The sequence below is a fragment of the Protopterus annectens genome, chromosome 7.part0 (assembly GCF_019279795.1).
Source record: "Protopterus annectens isolate FY-2018-M chromosome 7.part0, PAN1.0, whole genome shotgun sequence".
NCBI classification, from domain to species: domain Eukaryota; kingdom Metazoa; phylum Chordata; order Ceratodontiformes; family Protopteridae; genus Protopterus; species Protopterus annectens.
Genome location: NC_056739.1, coordinates 1,222,371,687 through 1,222,390,841, shown reverse-complemented (window position 1 = coordinate 1,222,390,841; position 19,155 = coordinate 1,222,371,687). Strand labels below are relative to the sequence as shown.

General features: G+C 40.3%; 1 protein-coding gene across 3 annotated transcripts in view; it reads left to right on the top strand.

Annotated features, from left to right (window-relative positions):
- Positions 1–19,155, top strand: part of LOC122806985 (gonadotropin-releasing hormone II receptor-like) — a 360,507-nt gene that overhangs the window by 188,202 nt on the left and 153,150 nt on the right. For all 3 annotated transcript variants that reach the window (XM_044077849.1, XM_044077850.1, XM_044077848.1), the window contains exon 3: positions 3,032–3,541. In XM_044077849.1, the coding sequence (XP_043933784.1) occupies positions 3,035–3,541 (507 nt within the window). In that variant the 5' untranslated portion in view covers positions 3,032–3,034. The remainder of the gene's footprint in view (positions 1–3,031; positions 3,542–19,155) is intronic.

Sequence of the window (19,155 nt, the reverse complement as noted above, 5' to 3'; positions counted from 1 at the left end):
AGCCATAACGATTGCACCAAGCCATCTATGTCACCAGTGCCTGTGCACTGCGGTCTCTATATAGAGTCTCTGTGTGCAGTGTGTGTAGACTGAATATCTAATGCTGCTGTACTGATATAACAACACTTAGCACACAAACCAAACTTCCAACACTTAGCACGCACAGCAGGTATGCATGCTATGTGGTGCGACTGCTCGGTACACTATCATCCTGACTTACTGCAGTATGCTTAGCTTCTCCATTCCGGATGCATTGAAACAGACCTTGGTGATGTTAGAACTGTAAATCATAGACAAGACATTCTGAGGACCATAAGGTCTCCACTCAGTTCCTGTGCTGTTACACAGTGGGCTGTTTTATATTATTGCTTTTAATATTGAGGTAGCTATATCTGCATATATCTGCAATGCTTGCAAAATATCAAGCAAAAAGCAAGACAATCATAAAGGAAGATAGCACTTCATTTTATAATAATGTACTGTATATCCTTACCTTTTAATAAGTAAATTCTTGTAGAATTCTCCTTGTTAAATATGAATGGAACTTGATTAGTTTTGAAATTTTAGTGCATTTCTAATTCACTTCCTTACTGACTTGATTCTGTATGCAGGTCCGTGAGCCTGCAGTCTTTTGTCATCCTCTGCATCCTTTTCTCTACCTATGCAGGCATCCATACCAGTCATGCTAGAAAGTAGACAGCAAATGTTTGTGATGGCAGCTAGTTTGTTTGCACAGTGGAAGAGTTATGAACTGTGAAGTTACTGACCTCTGCTAAGCTAATGACTTTGTACCATCATTCCGGCTGAAGAGCAGAATGTAACATGGAACAACTGCGGGTTAAACTGCCTGCCCTAGGAGATGGTTATGGTTGTGGTTTTGTCTTGGGATCACCCTTTGTAGAGATCATTTCTGAACACTGTTTGCAAGGATAGAGGGTGGCAGACAGATGTTCATACCTCTCAACTGTCCAGATTTTCACAGAATGTCCGGATTTTTGCCTCATATTTTTCACCTTTTCCTCATATAATTTGTGGTTTTCTGCCAAATTATTCACATTTTAAGTCACTAAATAATACTAAATAATGACAGACATTTGAGTCTCACACTTAATATCCATCAGAAAATACATAATAATTCAAAACCTATTATTTTTGCAACTTCCTAAGTTTATAGGAGTCACTTTTAAAATCTGTCCCTATTTTGGCCCTTTGTCCCCCCATTATTTAGGGCTTTATCCAGATTTCTTGCACTAAGAGGTTAAGCGGTATCAATGTTATACATGGAATTTAGGAACATGCATGTGTTATTTAATGCTGCTGCATGTAGGCGATTGGTTGCATTTGAGGGCTTACTGTGTAAACAACAAAAGTCTTGCTCCTACAGTATAGTGGACATACTGACCACTAGAATTATAATAACTACAGTCCAGCCATTCCCTTAACAGTATGTAGTGAATGCATCAGCAAAGGCAAACTGTACATGTAATCAAGAAAGCAGGTAGACCACCACCACGAACGATGTAACAGCTTTATTGCATAAAATCCAAAAAAGAGTAAGCGCTTTCGCGTGCCAATGCACGCTTCTTCAGACAAGTTTTTCTGTACTGTACATGTACTGAAGGGTCAGGACCTACTACACAGAACAAAATATAGGCTGTCAAGCATAGAAATAACAGGACTGAAGATGCCATTTTGGGGAATACAGTGCTTGGAAAATGACAGAATTCAATAAAGGAGTACTGGGGGAAACGGTACAAAAATAAAAATGAAAAAAGACATGTTGTAACCAGCATGTATTTTTGCCAAGTATGTTATTGTTCTACTCTTCTCTCAAAGACATAAAGCTCTGATAACACAGGTGATATGCCCTGCTTATATATGTCTACTCAAGGTCATACTAACCATGTTTTAATTTGTATGCAGGTGGCTAGTAGATTAAACCCCCAACCACCACTGGCAGCTCCTTCTGCAGCACCTCATGTACTCCTCTTCACTCAGAAGAGGCCAGCAGACCTTCAGCAGCTCAAACTTTCCTCCTGAGCCATTACTCTTAAGACATCTTAAGACATCTTGAGCAGTTATTGAATACCAGGCTATCAGCAGCAGAGAGAGAGAGATAACCTGTGTGCTCAGCAGTAGACAACTAGTGTTATCCCTGTATTGTGTAAGGAGATTTATTTTGTTTTCTTTTTGTTTGTTTAGTTAAGTATTTGTTAACTGAGTGGTGGATTGGGAGAATGACCCTTTTCGGTGGCAACCCAGACCAGAGGCAAACAGTAAGAACATTTAACAATTAGTTGTTGTCGTGTCTTTCGGTGATTGGCGGTTCATTTTTACGTACCGAGTTGCCAGCCCTGACGCACAACCTTCAACGAAGGTACGCCCATTCACGCATGTCTCCATGCAGAAGACGCTCTAACTGAGAGTCGAACCGGACAGCGTCTTACTGTGAGGCGACAATGCTACCGCAGCACCACCACCGCTAACAATTAGTATAAAACAATATATACAAAAGTTACAAGTTCAGCCCTTGTGCTGAGGCTGAAATAGCTCTACCACAGTTAACATATTCAAAATAAAAATAAATAAAATAAAGTAAATGCCCTTAGCAGAATGCAGGCAGAACTTTAGGTGTGCAGTGTTTAACAAAGGGTGAACGTTTCCAAGATGTATAGTGTATACATAGTGGTATTATAGTTTGCCTATTCATAGGGAAATGTAACGAAAATTTTGTTTCATAAGCCTGAAAAGCAAGACAATTGAAAGCAAATTTCTTAGTAAGTCCAAGTCAAATATTTAGTTTGAAACTCCATCATGAATTTAGAAAACTTTACAAAATGGATCACAAAATGAATGCAAACAGAGTCACCCTGAAGAATTTGTGTTTAGATGCAGCTGTAGTCCATGATATCAGTACAGAAAGTTTACAGAAAAATCTTGTTGGAGAAATTGCAATTTTGTTAAGCTGTAATTTGAAACAAGACAGTTCTTTTTGTGAAGTAACTGGTATTTATATTCTTTCCTGTTTTAGATCATGACAGAAGCCTTAAACAACCATACTCAGAACAGTAGGCCTTTGAACACTACATCATCCAATATATCGTTTTCAGATCCCTGGGCAGAGCCGACATTCACTACAGCAGCTCAGATAAGAGTAATTGTGACATTTTGTTTTTTTCTGCTGTCAGCCTGTTGTAATGCTGCAGTTCTATGCAGTATCATGAGGAAACGAAGAAAATCTCACATTCGAGTTCTCATACTGAGTCTGACGATTGCCGATCTCTTGGTGACAGTTATTGTTATGCCACTTGATGCAGTATGGAATATTACCATTCAGTGGTATGCTGGTGACGTATCCTGCAAAATTCTGAACTTCCTAAAACTGTTTGCCATGTATGCTTCAGCGTTTGTGTTGGTGGTTATAAGTCTGGATCGACATGCTGCCATTCTTTATCCGTTCAGCTTTACTTCAGCCAGTCAAAGGAATAATCTCATGCTTTGTGTGGCTTGGACTCTCAGCATTCTGCTTGCAGCTCCACAGGTAATCACTTTCTTATTAGATTAACAGTAAACAAGTGACGTGACATCCAAAATTAGTACAATTCAATTTTTTCATCAGTGATTTCTTCTACAAAGCCTCGTTTCCCATTCTTTGTTATTAAAAGACTGTTTATTTTGAACTTTAACGACTTACCTTATTGCAAAACCTTTATCAAAGTAATTTATTTCCTAGTCATGACAGAGTTTATATAGCCCAGGCATCAAGCATAACTGAATGTGTCATCTGACAAACATCTACAATATAGTTTGAGGATGTGGAAGTCTAAGGGTAGTAGGAGACCCAGTCTGCCACAAGCACCTGAGTCGCAGGTGCTCAAAAGCCCTCTGCCTTATAGCCAGGAACTCAGGTGTCTTGTGGCTTGCACATTCTGCCTTTTACACTCGAGCTCAGCTACATATATGGGCAAGGTGCAGCAGCCATGTAGAGAGAATAGAGCTGCCGTACCTCACCTTAATAGATAGCTGAGTTTGAGCAATGTCAGTGTGGCAGCCATGTAGAGAGAATGGAGCTGTCGTACCTCACCTTAATAGATAGCTGAGTTTGAGCAATGTCAGTGTGGCAGCCATGTAGAGAGAATGGAGCTGTCGTACCTCACCTTAATAGATAGCTGAGTTTGAGCAATGTCAGTGCGGCAGCCATGTAGAGAGAATGGAGCTGCCGTACCTCACCTTAATAGATAGCTGAGTTTGAGCAATGTCAGTGTGGCAGCCATGTAGAGAGAATGGAGCTGTCGTACCTCACCTTAATAGATAGCCGAGTTTGAGCAATGTCAGTGCGGCAGCCATGTAGAGAGAATAGAACTGCCGTACCTCACCTTAATAGATAGCTGAGTTTGAGCAATGTCAGTGCGGCAGCCATGTAGAGAGAATGGAGCTGCCGTACCTCACCTTAATAGATAGCTGAGTTTGAGCAATGTCAGTGTGGCAGCCATGTAGAGAGAATGGAGCTGTCGTACCTCACCTTAATAGATAGCCGAGTTTGAGCAATGTCAGTGCGGCAGCCATGTAGAGAGAATAGAACTGCCGTACCTCACCTTAATAGATAGCTGAGTTTGAGCAATGTCAGTGCGGCAGCCATGTAGAGAGAATGGAGCTGCCATACCTCACCTTAATAGATAGCTGAGTTTGAGCAATGTCAGTGTGGCAGCCATGTAGAGAGAATGGAGCTGTCGTACCTCACCTTAATAGATAGCCGAGTTTGAGCAATGTCAGTGCGGCAGCCATGTAGAGAGAATAGAACTGCCGTACCTCACCTTAATAGATAGCTGAGTTTGAGCAATGTCAGTGTGGCAGCCATGTAGAGAGAATGGAGCTGCCGTACCTCACCTTAATAGATAGCTGAGTTTGAGCAATGTCAGTGTGGCAGCCATGTAGAGAGAATGGTGCTGCCGTACCTCACCTTAATAGATAACTGTGTTTGAGCAATGTCAGTGTGGCAGCCATGTAGAGAGAATGGAGCTGCCATACCTCACCTTAATAGATAGCTGAGTTTGAGCAATGTCAGTGTGGCAGCCATGTAGAGAATGGAGCTGTCGTACCTCACCTTAATAGATAGCCGAGTTTGAGCAATGTCAGTGCGGCAGCCATGTAGAGAGAATAGAACTGCCGTACCTCACCTTAATAGATAGCTGAGTTTGAGCAATGTCAGTGCGGCAGCCATGTAGAGAGAATGGAGCTGCCGTACCTCACCTTAATAGATAGCTGAGTTTGAGCAATGTCAGTGTGGCAGCCATGTAGAGAGAATGGAGCTGTCGTACCTCACCTTAATAGATAGCCGAGTTTGAGCAATGTCAGTGCGGCAGCCATGTAGAGAGAATAGAACTGCCGTACCTCACCTTAATAGATAGCTGAGTTTGAGCAATGTCAGTGCGGCAGCCATGTAGAGAGAATGGAGCTGCCGTACCTCACCTTAATAGATAGCTGAGTTTGAGCAATGTCAGTGTGGCAGCCATGTAGAGAGAATGGTGCTGCCGTACCTCACCTTAATAGATAACTGTGTTTGAGCAATGTCAGTGTGGCAGCCATGTAGAGAGAATGGAGCTGCCGTACCTCACCTTAATAGATAACTGTGTTTGAGCAATGTCAGTGTGGCAGCCATGTAGAGAGAATGGAGCTGTCGTACCTCACCTTAATAGATAGCCGAGTTTGAGTAATGTCAGTGCGGCAGCCATGTAGAGAGAATAGAACTGCCGTACCTCACCTTAATAGATAGCTGAGTTTGAGCAATGTCAGTGCGGCAGCCATGTAGAGAGAATGGTGCTGCCGTACCTCACCTTAATAGATAGCTGAGTTTGAGCAATGTCAGTGTGGCAGCCATGTAGAGAGAATGGAGCTGTCGTACCTCACCTTAATAGATAACTGTGTTTGAGCAATGTCAGTGCAGCAGCCATGTAGAGAGAATAGAACTGCCGTACCTCACCTTAATAGATAGCTGAGTTTGAGCAATGTCAGTGCGGCAGCCATGTAGAGAGAATGGAGCTGTCGTACCTCACCTTAATAGATAGCTGAGTTTGAGCAATGTCAGTGCGGCAGCCATGTAGAGAGAATGGTGCTGCCGTACCTCACCTTAATAGATAGCTGAGTTTGAGCAATGTCAGTGTGGCAGCCATGTAGAGAGAATGGAGCTGTCGTACCTCACCTTAATAGATAGCCGAGTTTGAGCAATGTCAGTGCGGCAGCCATGTAGAGAGAATGGTGCTGCCGTACCTCACCTTAATAGATAGCTGAGTTTGAGCAATGTCAGTGTGGCAGCCATGTAGAGAGAATGGAGCTGTCGTACCTCACCTTAATAGATAGCTGAGTTTGAGCAATGTCAGTGTGGCAGCCATGTAGAGAGAATGGAGCTGCCGTACCTCACCTTAATAGATAACTGTGTTTGAGCAATGTCACTGTGGGAGACATTAGGAGAGAATGGAGCTGCCATACCTCACCTTAACAGATAGCTGAGTTTGAGCAATGCCAGCTTGGCAGCTATGTATAAGGACTGCTACAGGCCATGAATGCCTGTTAGGGCTTCAGGCAGTAAACGGGAGTGGGAGTTATGTTTATGGAGGGGGGAACTTTTAGAAAGAATGAGTAAGAGGAGAGTTTAGGGAGTGAACAGGGACTTTATGTTTGGGGAGTGGGAGGCAGGTTTAGAGTTAGGGAACAGGAGAAGGGTTTAGGGTTAGGGAATGGGAATGGAGATTTAGCTTTAGGAGGTAACAGCAGAGTTTTAGGTTTAGAGAGCAATTGGGGACTTTAGGGTTAGGGAGTGTTATGGTTAGGGCTAGGGATCAGGTGAATGTTTTAGATTTAGAGTTACGGCCCTAGTAAGGCTATGTTTGTTCAGTAGGGTCAGGTGGTGGAAGAGTTAGGTAAATAAGTAAGAGGTGGGTACTCACTATTTAGAGCAGGTGGCACTGACAAGTATGTCAGGAGCTACTAGGACATGAGCACTTGTAGACCGTAGCAGGTCAGATTTTCATAAGAGTTGTAACTCGTATTAACTGATAGCTTTCCTCAAGCAGAAAAAAGGTACCAATGGGTAGAATTAAGAGTGATAACATACAAGGCACAGACCAAGAATAAGACTGTGGACAGATGTTTGTTTGCTATGAGGTACACAGTCTATACTGAGAATTCCTCTAGTTAAGAGCAATGAGACAACCTGGAAAATAGGACAATGACTTCCAGATATGACTGTTTTAACTCCATAATTTACATTATCGTATTGCATAATATTAATTAAGTCCCTTAACCTTCTCTGCACAATACATGTGACACTTAAAACATTTTGCTAAATGTAGAGAATTATGAAATGAAACTATGCTAGTGAACATCCACATCAATAATACACGGGATCCATACTGTACCTGTTCCGCATTTAGTAAATTACATGAAAGTGTGTAGCTGATCAGCTGCATGTTCACACCTACATGTACCTTGCTTTTCTAGAGTAAAATATATGGTACACTTTCTCTCTTTTAAAATACCAGGGAGATAATTACAAAACAAAAGTAAATGTTAGCATGCAACAGTCAGTAACATGTCTAGGGTGGGGTGAATGGGGCAATTACCCCTGGCGCAAAGTGCCAGGGGTATGATCGGTCAGTCATGATCGCTCTGTAATGTAGTATCAGCTTTTATTTTGGAGGCAGGGATCAGAGACATGACCTGACTGGCTTCTGCATTTCAGAAGTCCCAGGTACCTGACTGCAGACTTTTGGCTTGCTCTTTTGAAGTGCTGGGGGTGTGTGGATTAGATACTGTCTGCAGGAAGCAAATTGGAATTCCTTCAGTTTCACGGAATTCTTTTTATTTTTGCTCTTCACTTGAAGAGCTAAAGGAGTGAGGAACTAATTTGTGGGGCTGGCACAGGACACTGGTTGAACCTGCTATACCTCTGGCAACAGTGCATTGCTGAAACAAATTATTCCCTACTGCAGGAATACTATGAGTTAGTATTACTGTCCTATCATGTATTGGCATTAGCTTTGTCTCAGTTATTAATACTATACCAATACTTGATCTTAAAAATGATTTTAATTCTTTTATAGTTTGTGAACTACTTCTCACTTCTCAGACTCAGTGTGTGATAAGGGGAGTCTCCTCTGGCACTTTAGATAGTGCTGGTGGAGCCCTGCAGAACTTGGGACAATAACCTGAATAGACCTAAAAGAGAAACTCGCCTCTGAAATAATGCCATACATGGAAATTCTAATACTTTATCAACTATTTATTTGGATTGTTGAGAATTCACACAGAAACCTGTTCATTTACAAACCTGGTGGCAGTCATTTATCTCTGTTAGGTAGGCACTGCATTACACATCCTTTTGGCATTAAATCTGGTTATCCATATTTCTAGGATTGACTACGGTTATGTGTCCTTCTCTGAGTTTTAGTAATCCATCCTCCTTTGGAATGAAAATCTGGTAGTTTTGGATGGATCTTGTAATCCATTTTTTTAGGTATATATATGACTCTTATGTAAGCACTTTGAATATGTTACATATGTCATCTCCGTGTATAATTAATTTTGAGACAATATGGTCTGTTTTTCCTTTGTTTTCTATCACAATAAGTTAAATGTATTGTTCTGTGGAAATTCTTGTCAAATATATGCTCCAGTGGCTGCCTAATGATATGCTGGCAATCAATTTTGAGCACTGACAAACTGAAAAAGGCACAAAAATCCAGGAGAAGAGTGAATCTCGAACATTGCTCTTTTCTTTCAGACTTCTTTTTTGCTGGGAGACAAACTCGCTGAACCCCTTATATGGGGCTAATCCCCACCTGAAGTTCCCAAACTTATATATACCAACTCCAAGATCGTCTTACCTAGGAGAAAAGATTCCATGAAATGCCAATCTCAGACTTGGCATATGAAGTCCGTTTTTCGGCAATTCAGTTTCCATATTACAGGACTCACTAAAGCAGGTCCCAATAGTTCAAACAGTTACCACTCAAACACTTGCTCTGCTATACTTTTTTCTTGAAAATGTGGTTTCAATAGGTCTAATCCTGACTTCAAGTTCATAAAACACTGCTGCCATTGAATTAGTGGTTGCATTCACTGCATTTTGCTATGCTGAAGAAAATGTGCCTGGTATTAGTGCAATGGCTTGTAAATGAACCTCATAGCTTAGAAAATTCTTTAAAAGCCTTCTGTTAAACAGCTCATAGATGGGTGATTGGAAGCAGATGTGACGTTATTCATGTTATTAGCTTTACAAAGCTTTTAAGCCTTTCTGAAATAAACCATTAGCCGCTGTGACTGACAAGCTGTTCCAGTAGGTTTCTCCTTGTGAATATCGTTTGTAGTAATGCAGCACACTCTTCCGTGTTAGTCAGTGCCATTAAAATAACCTCTCACATTTGAAAGCCTGCATCCACATTAAATAATGACCATGAATTGTCCTGCAAAATCAGTATGACTCAACTGCCATGTCAATATTGGCCATTCCCATAGATGTAAATATCTTTGTGGAGGCACACCTTTGGTGACTTGGCACCCAGAGTATAACTTTACGATAAGTCTTCAATTTGATTGCAGACCAGCACACAAAGCTGGGAGTCAGAGGCTTCATTTTCAGACTTCATACTTATTCAGTACTATGGTATGTAACTTAGGAGGACTCACACCCTAGAACTAAGTCAAGGATCCTTGGCATGTTGGTAACTGTTCTTTCCTTACTCCATATGTAGGACACATTACATTGTCCCCTTTATGCCATGTTTTTATGACAAAGTCATAAGCTAGTAACAGTAATGCATATTTTCTGATTTTAGTTTTGATGCCTTTTACATAGCGAGAGCATTCCCTAGTGCTGTTTTGCATAGCTCTTGTGCCTTTTCATACAGTAATCATGGCAGTCTGTCAGCATTCACATGATAATTAGTCTCTCTAATTTCAGTGTTACAGGCATATGTAGTGGAAGATATGACCAGCATGCAGATGTGTTGGAGTCAAGAGACACTGCTTTCTGGGTTAAAATAGGAAGTTAATGATTGTCTTGTCTGTCTGTATAAATACTGCTGAAGCTTTTTTACTTCCCATATCAAACTTTTCTCAGTTACAACATGACTAGGTTCAACTTTCATCTATGCTCATGACGCAAATGTGGTCCTTCCCATTTAGAAATTTATGGGATAGAATGCCTTAATGTGAGATATTAAATTGCTAGCCAAACAGGCAAGCAGATATCAGCATTTTCACTTGTCACAAAGAGGGTTAATTTGCTCATCTCCATCTATTCACATTTAGATACAGGCTGCCGAACTCCTGAGAGGTTTGGCAGAAACCTGCAGAAATGCTTCACTGGTCCTAAATTCTCCCTCACATGTGACATGTTCTGAGGCTTGCATTCCATTAGAACAGGCTGCATCTTGCTTTCTGATATATGCTGGGCATCTTTATCAATCTCATATCCACAAAAAGATGTACTTTTTCAAAAGTACAAAATTATCTCTCTCTACTGCAGTGGTGGTGCTGTGGTAGCGTTGTCGCCTCATAGCAAGACATTGTCCCATTCGATTTGCAGCTAGAGCGTCTTCTGTGCGGAGGCATACGTGAATGGGGCGTGCCTTTGTTGAAGGTTGTGCATCAGGGCTGGTAACCTGGTACGTAAAAATCCACTACCAATCATTAGCGGACCGAAGTTCCGCTGTGGCGACCCCTAACCGGGAAAAGCCGAAAGACACAAACAAACAAAATTATCTCTCTGCTAGCTCAAAGTTTAAGCCCTTTTAACTTGTAAAGGGCTATTCATGATGACTTCAAATGATTTTCCTTTTCATTGGCCGTCTTCAGGATATAAACAAAATAACTGTGTATTAGGAATTCCCTCTAGTACTTGCCCTATTCTGTTCTGCAAGATCACTGGTGCAGATTAAACTCCAAAGACAAGGCTGTTACAATCATCAAAATATTGTTTTTATTATGTTATTTGTTTTGTTATGTATTTGCTAACTGGGCAAACCCAGAAGGAATGAGAGCATGTTTTCTGTGGTGTGTTGCGTCATGCAATAGAAAAATGTAGAGTAAACAAATCGAGCCTAGAACTACATGCTGAAGCTCATTGGTAACCTTTATTCTCTGCTCTAAATTGCCTGTATCCCTATCTTTGTGCATTTTACTAGTCACAAAATGTCTGGATGTTTCTTCAGTGTTCTTCTACAGGTATGCTTGTACCAATGCATACTCTGCAAAGAAAAACACCAACTTTAAGGACACAAAACTGTCTTCCTTTCATGCTAACCTGCATTTGTACAGTATATAATAAGTTTACAGTGACATTTTGGGCCTTGTGAGCTACACATGTGAACGTACTTTGACGTGTCTTTTCTAGTGCAACTACCATGGGAATTGTCAGTTCACTCCATAGCATTTCCAGCTTTTGTAAATGCAGTTCAACCTTATGTCCAATTACATATGGTACTGAATGTGCTTATCAGAATGTGTGACTGGCATTCATCCCTTGCTCCATTCTGGTATTCATGCTTTTCAATTTCCTTGTTACCTTGTCAAAATAAAATTGCTTTTTGTTTTGCTAACAAATTATTTTATTGAAATTGTTGAGGGCTAATTCAATGTTATAACAGAGTACAATTTCTTTTCTGTATCCATTCCCTGCCAGGCTACATTAGTCCATATTATTTGCATAAATGCAAGCATAAAATCTGGATTTTACTATTATATATGCCACAGTTAACTGACCATACTTTCATGGAAGATTTCTTACCAATATACATTTTAGTAGACCCTTGGGGCTTTTCTGTAGTATATGTTAAACATTTCCTTTTATTGGGACATAAATAATTGGCAAAACTGTTCTGTTATGTAGTTTCAGAGATTAATTGGTAAAAGTGTTCTGGCATGCAGTTTCAGAAAATCACAGGTTCATAGGTATACACTAGGCAAATGAGCTAGAACACCTTTAGGAGACTAGCCACTGCAGTTTATCTAATTCCCCTGTTCGTAAAGGACTAGGAGTCACTTTATGGTTACCCATCCATTCACCTAAATTAGATTTAAAGAAACTGAAGAAGTTACTTTGTTGACATAGAGTCAGAGCTCATTTGAAAGATAGGGTATCTTTTGAAAGCGCTATCTATCCCACCAAGAGTTCTTGTTTATATTATGGCGTAAGTTTAGGGTCCCAGAGTTGTTGTTTGTGGTATTTCTAGTTTTTGAGCATACAGGAGGGCAAGCAGGACAGTATCATTTGGAGTCTTGTAGGCCAGGCAGAGACTGTCATGTAGAAATCTATAAAAGGGAGAACAGAGTGACATATTTTAGGCTCTCTATTTTGATTAGAGAGCTCATACATATCTTTTTTTTTGGTGATTAAACATTTTGTTTTCACTAGTTAGACTATACATTTGTTGAGATACACACCAAAGGAGGCATTATTTTCTAATATGAGCTTAATAAGGGAGAGAGAACAACAGAGCAATAAATTAATTGGACCTGGAAGATACACCTTACGTAACTAGTTGGACTAGATAGAAAGCTTTCCTTAATGGCAGATGACAAATTGTGACCAAAAGAGAGAGTTGATTGTCATGAGGTTGCTTGGGTCTCTGATGACAGTATCTGTTCTGAGTGGGTTGTCCTTTATGTGGCCGTGAATGCATGTTAGGGCTTCAGGCAGCAATAGTGATTGGGAGTTATGTTTACGGAGGGGGGACTTTTAGGAAGAATGAGTAAGAGCAGAGTTTAGGGAGTGATCAAGGACTTTATGTTTGGGGAGTGAGAGGCAGGTTAGAGTTAGGAAACAGGAGAAGGGTTTAGGATTAGGGAACGGGAATGGAGTTTTAGCTTTAGGGGGTAACAGCAGAGTTTTAGGTTTAGTGAGCAATTGGGAACTTTATGGTTAGGGTGCATGGGTGTTCTTGTTTCCCAAGGAGTACAACACTACATTTGTTTCTACTCAGTCCATAGGTACAATGCCATGCATTTGTACAAGTAAGACTCTATTGAAGGATATGGGTGTCATCTGGAGTGTTGGTGATACTCCCATGTTTGCATTCATCACCAAACTTGGACAGCCAAAGACCACTGATGACAGTGAAGTATATGCCAAAGAGCAATGGTCCCACAACCTCACAGACACACACACACACACACACACACACACACACACACACACACACACACACACACACACACACACACACACACACACACACACACACACACACACACACACACACACACACACACACACACACAGACAGACAAACACACATGTGTAGATAAAGATATTTAGATAGAGCAATATAACAAGAAGCTAAGCTCTAGGTTTGGTGCTAGAGAGTGAGGTACAGGAAACCCACTAACCCGACATCATTACCAATAAAACATTATAAAATCAGTGTACTACTACTACTGATAGATGCTACCACACATCACAATCCTCGATGTCATAGGGTTCCATTAAAACAATACATGTTAATGGCATTTATCATGACCTTATAAACAGCAGCACAAGACAATATTCCATATGATTTATTAATAAATTCAAATTGCAAGTACATCCCTCTCAGCTAAGAACACCCCACACATGGTCCCTGATAATATACCAGGTTGTGTGACTATCACTGCCAGATATGACCTATCTGAATCCCTACTTAACCTCTATAATTTAAGCATCCCCACCTGGTTACATTCTAGAAGCATGGAAAATAGCCATTGTAAGGTTATTATACAATGGTGGTCCAACCACAGACCCTGGTAACTATGGTGCATACATTATTCTGGACATTAAAAATCTCATAACCTTGGACCATCATCAGTTGGGCTTTGTCAAAGAAATGTCCTTCTGTTAAACCTCATTAACTTCTTACAAAAAATACCCAAAGCAGTCTGTAGCAGTTATCCAGTACATACAGCACATCTGGACCTGGCCAAGATGTTGGATACTATTCCTGATACAGGCATTATTATTAGAATTGTACATCTGAATATAAATCCTTATGTTGTATGGTGGTGTTTTCAAACACAGGTAGTTACAGTCATAAGTGGCACTTCTGAAAACAAAAAAAAAAGTTACCAGTGATGCACCACAGGGCTCTGTGCTGGAACATCTCCTATTTAGCACCTATTTCTCATCAAGTCAAGTCGAATGCGTGATAAGAGACCTTGGGACTCAAGTGGACAGTAGTCTCTCCTTTGATAGTCACATCGCCACAGTAGTCAGGAAGTTCTTATACGTGGCACACCTCATCATAAAAGGGTTCTCATCCAGGAAAAAAGAGGTCATTGTTCCCCTCTACTCTTCACTCATTAGACCCATTATAGAGTACAACGCCCCTTTTGGAATGTACCTCACAAGACATCTGCAGCAGCTGGAAAGGCCACAGAAGTACCTCACAAAGAGGATTACTGGCCTCAAACAAATGCCCTACACTGACCGCCTCAAAAAACTCCAGCTTTACTCTGTAGCATATTGCCTACTCTGAGGTGGTCTCTGCCTAACATATAAAGATATGTCAAACCCAGACCTGTTGGACATGCTACACCTAAAGAAATCCCAATCCCTCCGAGCTACACGCTCTAGGGACCTAAACTTTGTCACCACAATAAACAGGACACACTGGAGGGACAGATTCCTGTCCCAGAGACTTCCTATACTCTGGAACAAGCTACCCATCTATGTCAAGCAAAGTTCTTCATTAGCACTCTTCAAGAAAAATCTTGATGAGTGGATGGGAAATAGGAAATACACCCCGGGATCACTTCTGTGTCTCTGCTGGACAGTGGCACAGGAAAATAACTTTCTTGGGTGGTGTAAGCTATGGTACCTTGCTGGCTAGGCTTACGTAGACCCTTGAGCCGATAGCCTAGTACCTACCTGTGAACCTATGAACCTATGATTCCTGACCTATAGTTATCTATGTTTGCAGAAAACTGAAAATTGGGTTATGTTATTCAATCTCTCACTGACTCATAATTGCTTCAACATGAGTTAGACCATGTTAAGAATTAGTGCAAGGACAATGTTGTCACATTAATGTGAAGAAATATAGCATAGTTCATTTTTGTAAATTAAGCATTTTCATATACCTTATAGGTGGCACACCCCTCCAATCAGACACTTTTGCTAGGGATCTAACCAATCTAGTTGATAATTCCTTATTGTCTGACTACCGGGTCTTCACAGTAGTTTGGAAAACCTTCTGTCTTGCTCATTTAATTTCCTAAAGCATCCTCCCTAGCTCTAAGAAGTCTTAAATCACCTTTATACGTATCTCCTCAAACTCATTGTTGAATGCAATACATCTTTTGACATGTATTGTTTAAACATGTCATTCAGATTGACAGGACTCAGAGATGCATAACTGAAACGATCAGTGGCCTAAGAAATCTTGGTTATCAGGACAGTCTAGTACTTGGCCTCATATAGGCTATACCATGGAAATCTGTGTCTAACCTTTTGAGTCATGAAAGACCCAATCCTCTTTGACTTCTTATTCATTTATAAAATAAATAGTACCTGAAATACCTGGTTAAAGGAACTAAACCTTCATCAACAGATAAATAAGACCAGTTGGAGTAATATATCCTATCCTAACATATGTTTCACCTCTGGAACAAACTTCCACCATATGTCAAGTGGAGTAGTAGTCTTTCCACCTTCAAGGGAAACCTAGATAATTGGACGGGCAACCTTAGATTCTCCTCTCAGTCTATCTTGTCCTGCCCTCCTTGAGGCTGGAGAGAATTTTTAAATAGGAGGCTTTGTCTAGGCTAGTAATGGCCTGCATACTGAATGACTAGATACTACGTATGACCCTATGAACCTAAGGGAGCTGTATTTGGATCTAGGCAGCTTATAAACATTCCGCTGCAAGGAAGATGCAGGTAGAAGCAAGATAGTCAAAAAAGGGGCATAGCCACAGTGCTGACAAAGTTCACCCTTACAATCATGTTAACAAACACATACATTTGACAAAGAATGTCCAATAGGCCTAAATACTATTAAAACTGAAAAAGGCTAAATGGGGGGGGGGGGGCTAAATCACATCAATATTTAGTGTTAATGCTACCATTTTATTAATACAAAAGTCTTCATCATTTAAACTTTTATTTCTATGCTACTGGCAAAATTTGCATATGTTTTAATACACACACACACACACACACACACACACACACACACACACACACACACACACACACCTACGTGCGCACACCACCACCCAGCACTACCTTATTCATCCTAGTTCAATTTCATTTTCAGGATCTAAATTTGAAATTTCATTTCTTTCTTCTACTTTAGCAGTAATGCTTATTGGTGCATCCAGGAAATAATTTCTAACTGGGGTGAATCTGTACACCAACAATTGAGAAAATCAAATTGTTGTTTTCCTCTTTTCCTCTGTTTGCTCCCAAGTGATATCAAGGAAAAGAAAACAACCCTTCAGAACTGTCTTAAGGATTAGAACATGGGTTCGCTGTGTTGGTTATTGTTTTGACTGACTGCTGCGATGGGACCCATCTGCTCTGGCCTCTTGCAGTGTCAATGTTACAGGTTTTTGCAGGCCTGTAACTGGGAGGGATGCCAGAAAACAAGTGACGGAGTACTTCAGTTAGTGTAAATCAGTACTTATATGACTATACTTTCACCATGCAATGATTAAGACGAAACAGCAACACACACCTTTCCCTGAAGTTGTATTCTCAGTCACATGTCTAGTGATGTAACATTGCTGATGTCACTAGAGCCACTGGATGACGGAAAAAATGTCTGCAAAAGTTCAAATTATAATAAATTATAATTTCAGGGAGCTACTTGGTATTTCATGGCACCCTATTATTTTAATTTTAAATTTGTGATTTTTTTGGAAATACGAGACATTGAGAGAAATGGACACCACAATGTTCGGAGCCTCATGCGGTCCTATTCTTTTCTCTCCTTTTTTTTTCTGGCAACAACCTTTTTGTATATTTTTATCATAAAGGCAAACACAAGTCTGTATATTATTATCTCAGACAGATCTAATCTAAAATGAGTGTTCTGCTTAGCTACGTGATTCTGCAATAGCCAGCTATAATTTAATTTATTCTTTGCCTCCTTCTATGAAATCTAATATTGATATGTAATTATTAACACTTTAAATAATATTCTAGTTTTTACAAGATCTACATACAGTTTTGATTCAGGCTTTTCTAGTGCCCAGAAACTGTGTGTCTCCTCATATGATTTGGTGCTTGCTTTGTTAAGTTTCACTGAAACCTTTGTTGCACCTTTATTTTATTCTAAATTCACAATAACCCACAACTCTTTCATTATAAATTGCCCAATCTTCTACAGTAACACCAAAATCATTGCATTTCACCTGGCCCTGTAACATAGATGGATGATGGTGTGACAACACCCCAGGCTCCCCAGGTTCACGTAATGGATAGACTCTGGAATTAGTAGTAGGGGAGGATAAGGATGAGTGAGTGATGCCAGCTTACCTACTCTGGGAGTGGTTAGTGGCTAGCCCATTGCACTGCTGCATTTAATGGTTTAAAGTGGAATACTAGGACACGGCCATGATAGGCATGGGAAGTATATGCTATGTAAGTCAGGTGTCACTCCAGGAGTTTGTCTAGGATGGAAGCAAAATGTGGACCTTCCTTGCTATCATGAAGGTGGGAATTGGGGCCAACCCATATGACTTCCATACTGACCGTTCCCAATTACCCATCTCTTTCCCCAGAGGAATGAATGAGTTAATAGAAATCTCTCTCAGCCCAGGATTAATGGGCTATATGACTCTGCCTAGCTTTCACCCTAACAGAAGAGCAAATAAGGCAACTGGGTGAAAGTATTGTGGGCCTACGTTTTTAGGACAGGGGCATGGGGGGGAGCTTACGTATACAGCATGCCTTTTTTAGATTTTAGGACAGTTTCCTTGCTGAAGTACTTGTATCATCTTACCTTTCTCATCTAATCATTAATTCACTTGTTCACCATGCAAAACACTATAAAATGAATGGTACGTGTATTTATTTTATTTGTCCTTCTGATCATGCACTGGTTTGATTCTTTGTTAACTGGCTAAGTGAACTGTTTCAGTGAGATGTTTTTCATCCACGACCTGTGCCAAAGCCAGTTCATTACTAATAGTACAATAGTGTACTTTTTATATTTAGTTGATACATGGTAAATACATCCAGTACAATACAATTATTAAGTCACCATGTTCAGGCAGTATGTGAGTGTTTGTCAGTGATGTGTCATGGCAGGCTGTGAAAAAGATGAAAGAATGAACAGTAACAGCTATAATTATATTCTGGCTGAAGCATAAATACCATCATAAGGTTAAGAATAGTTTGTTTGTCTTTTCTGCTTTTCCCGGTTAGGGGTCGCCACAGCGGAACTCCTGTCGCTAATGATTGGCAGTAGATTTTTGGTTAAGAATAGTAATACACCTAAATAAAAATTACTTAATTCCAAAAAAGTCTATCAGGTAAAAAAAAAAAAAGGAAGAATGCAAAAGCATCAGACCTTAAGATCTAGTCAACATGGTAAGAATTGCAAGAATGGATGTAACATTGTTACAAGTATTTTATGAAGAAAAAATAAGAAGAACAAAATAAATGCAGAGGCAAAGCAATTCCTTATTGAAGTAGGAACCATAAAATGGGAAGGCAGCCTGCAGAGATGACTATCTGCAGAAAGTGTTTAGAAATGAGGTGGAGAAGCTTGTAGAAACGAAAATTCAGTGGAAGCATGACATGAGGGTATTGTATAGTGGGCACACAACGATGCGAGCTGAATGACAGATATGCTACAAAGGCTGGAAATGCTCAGAAGGGGAGAGGTGACTTTCTGCACAAGGTACTCTGAGACAGTACGGTATGTAAAGTATTTAACTATATTAATCAAATTACAAAGTCATTTTTTTTACTGTAAAAACTTAAAGTGTGAGGTTTCTCTTGAGCATACATAGTACTGACAGCACTGCAAGCTATACACAGCCCAGGCTTATAGAGTATAGCAAGTGTTTTGGGAGGGAGAAAACTGTCTGTGTAGGATGCAGTGTAATAGTTATGGCTGCTAACAAGCATCATCCTGTAGTGCTGGGTTTGAATCTTGCCATTTGCACATAGCAG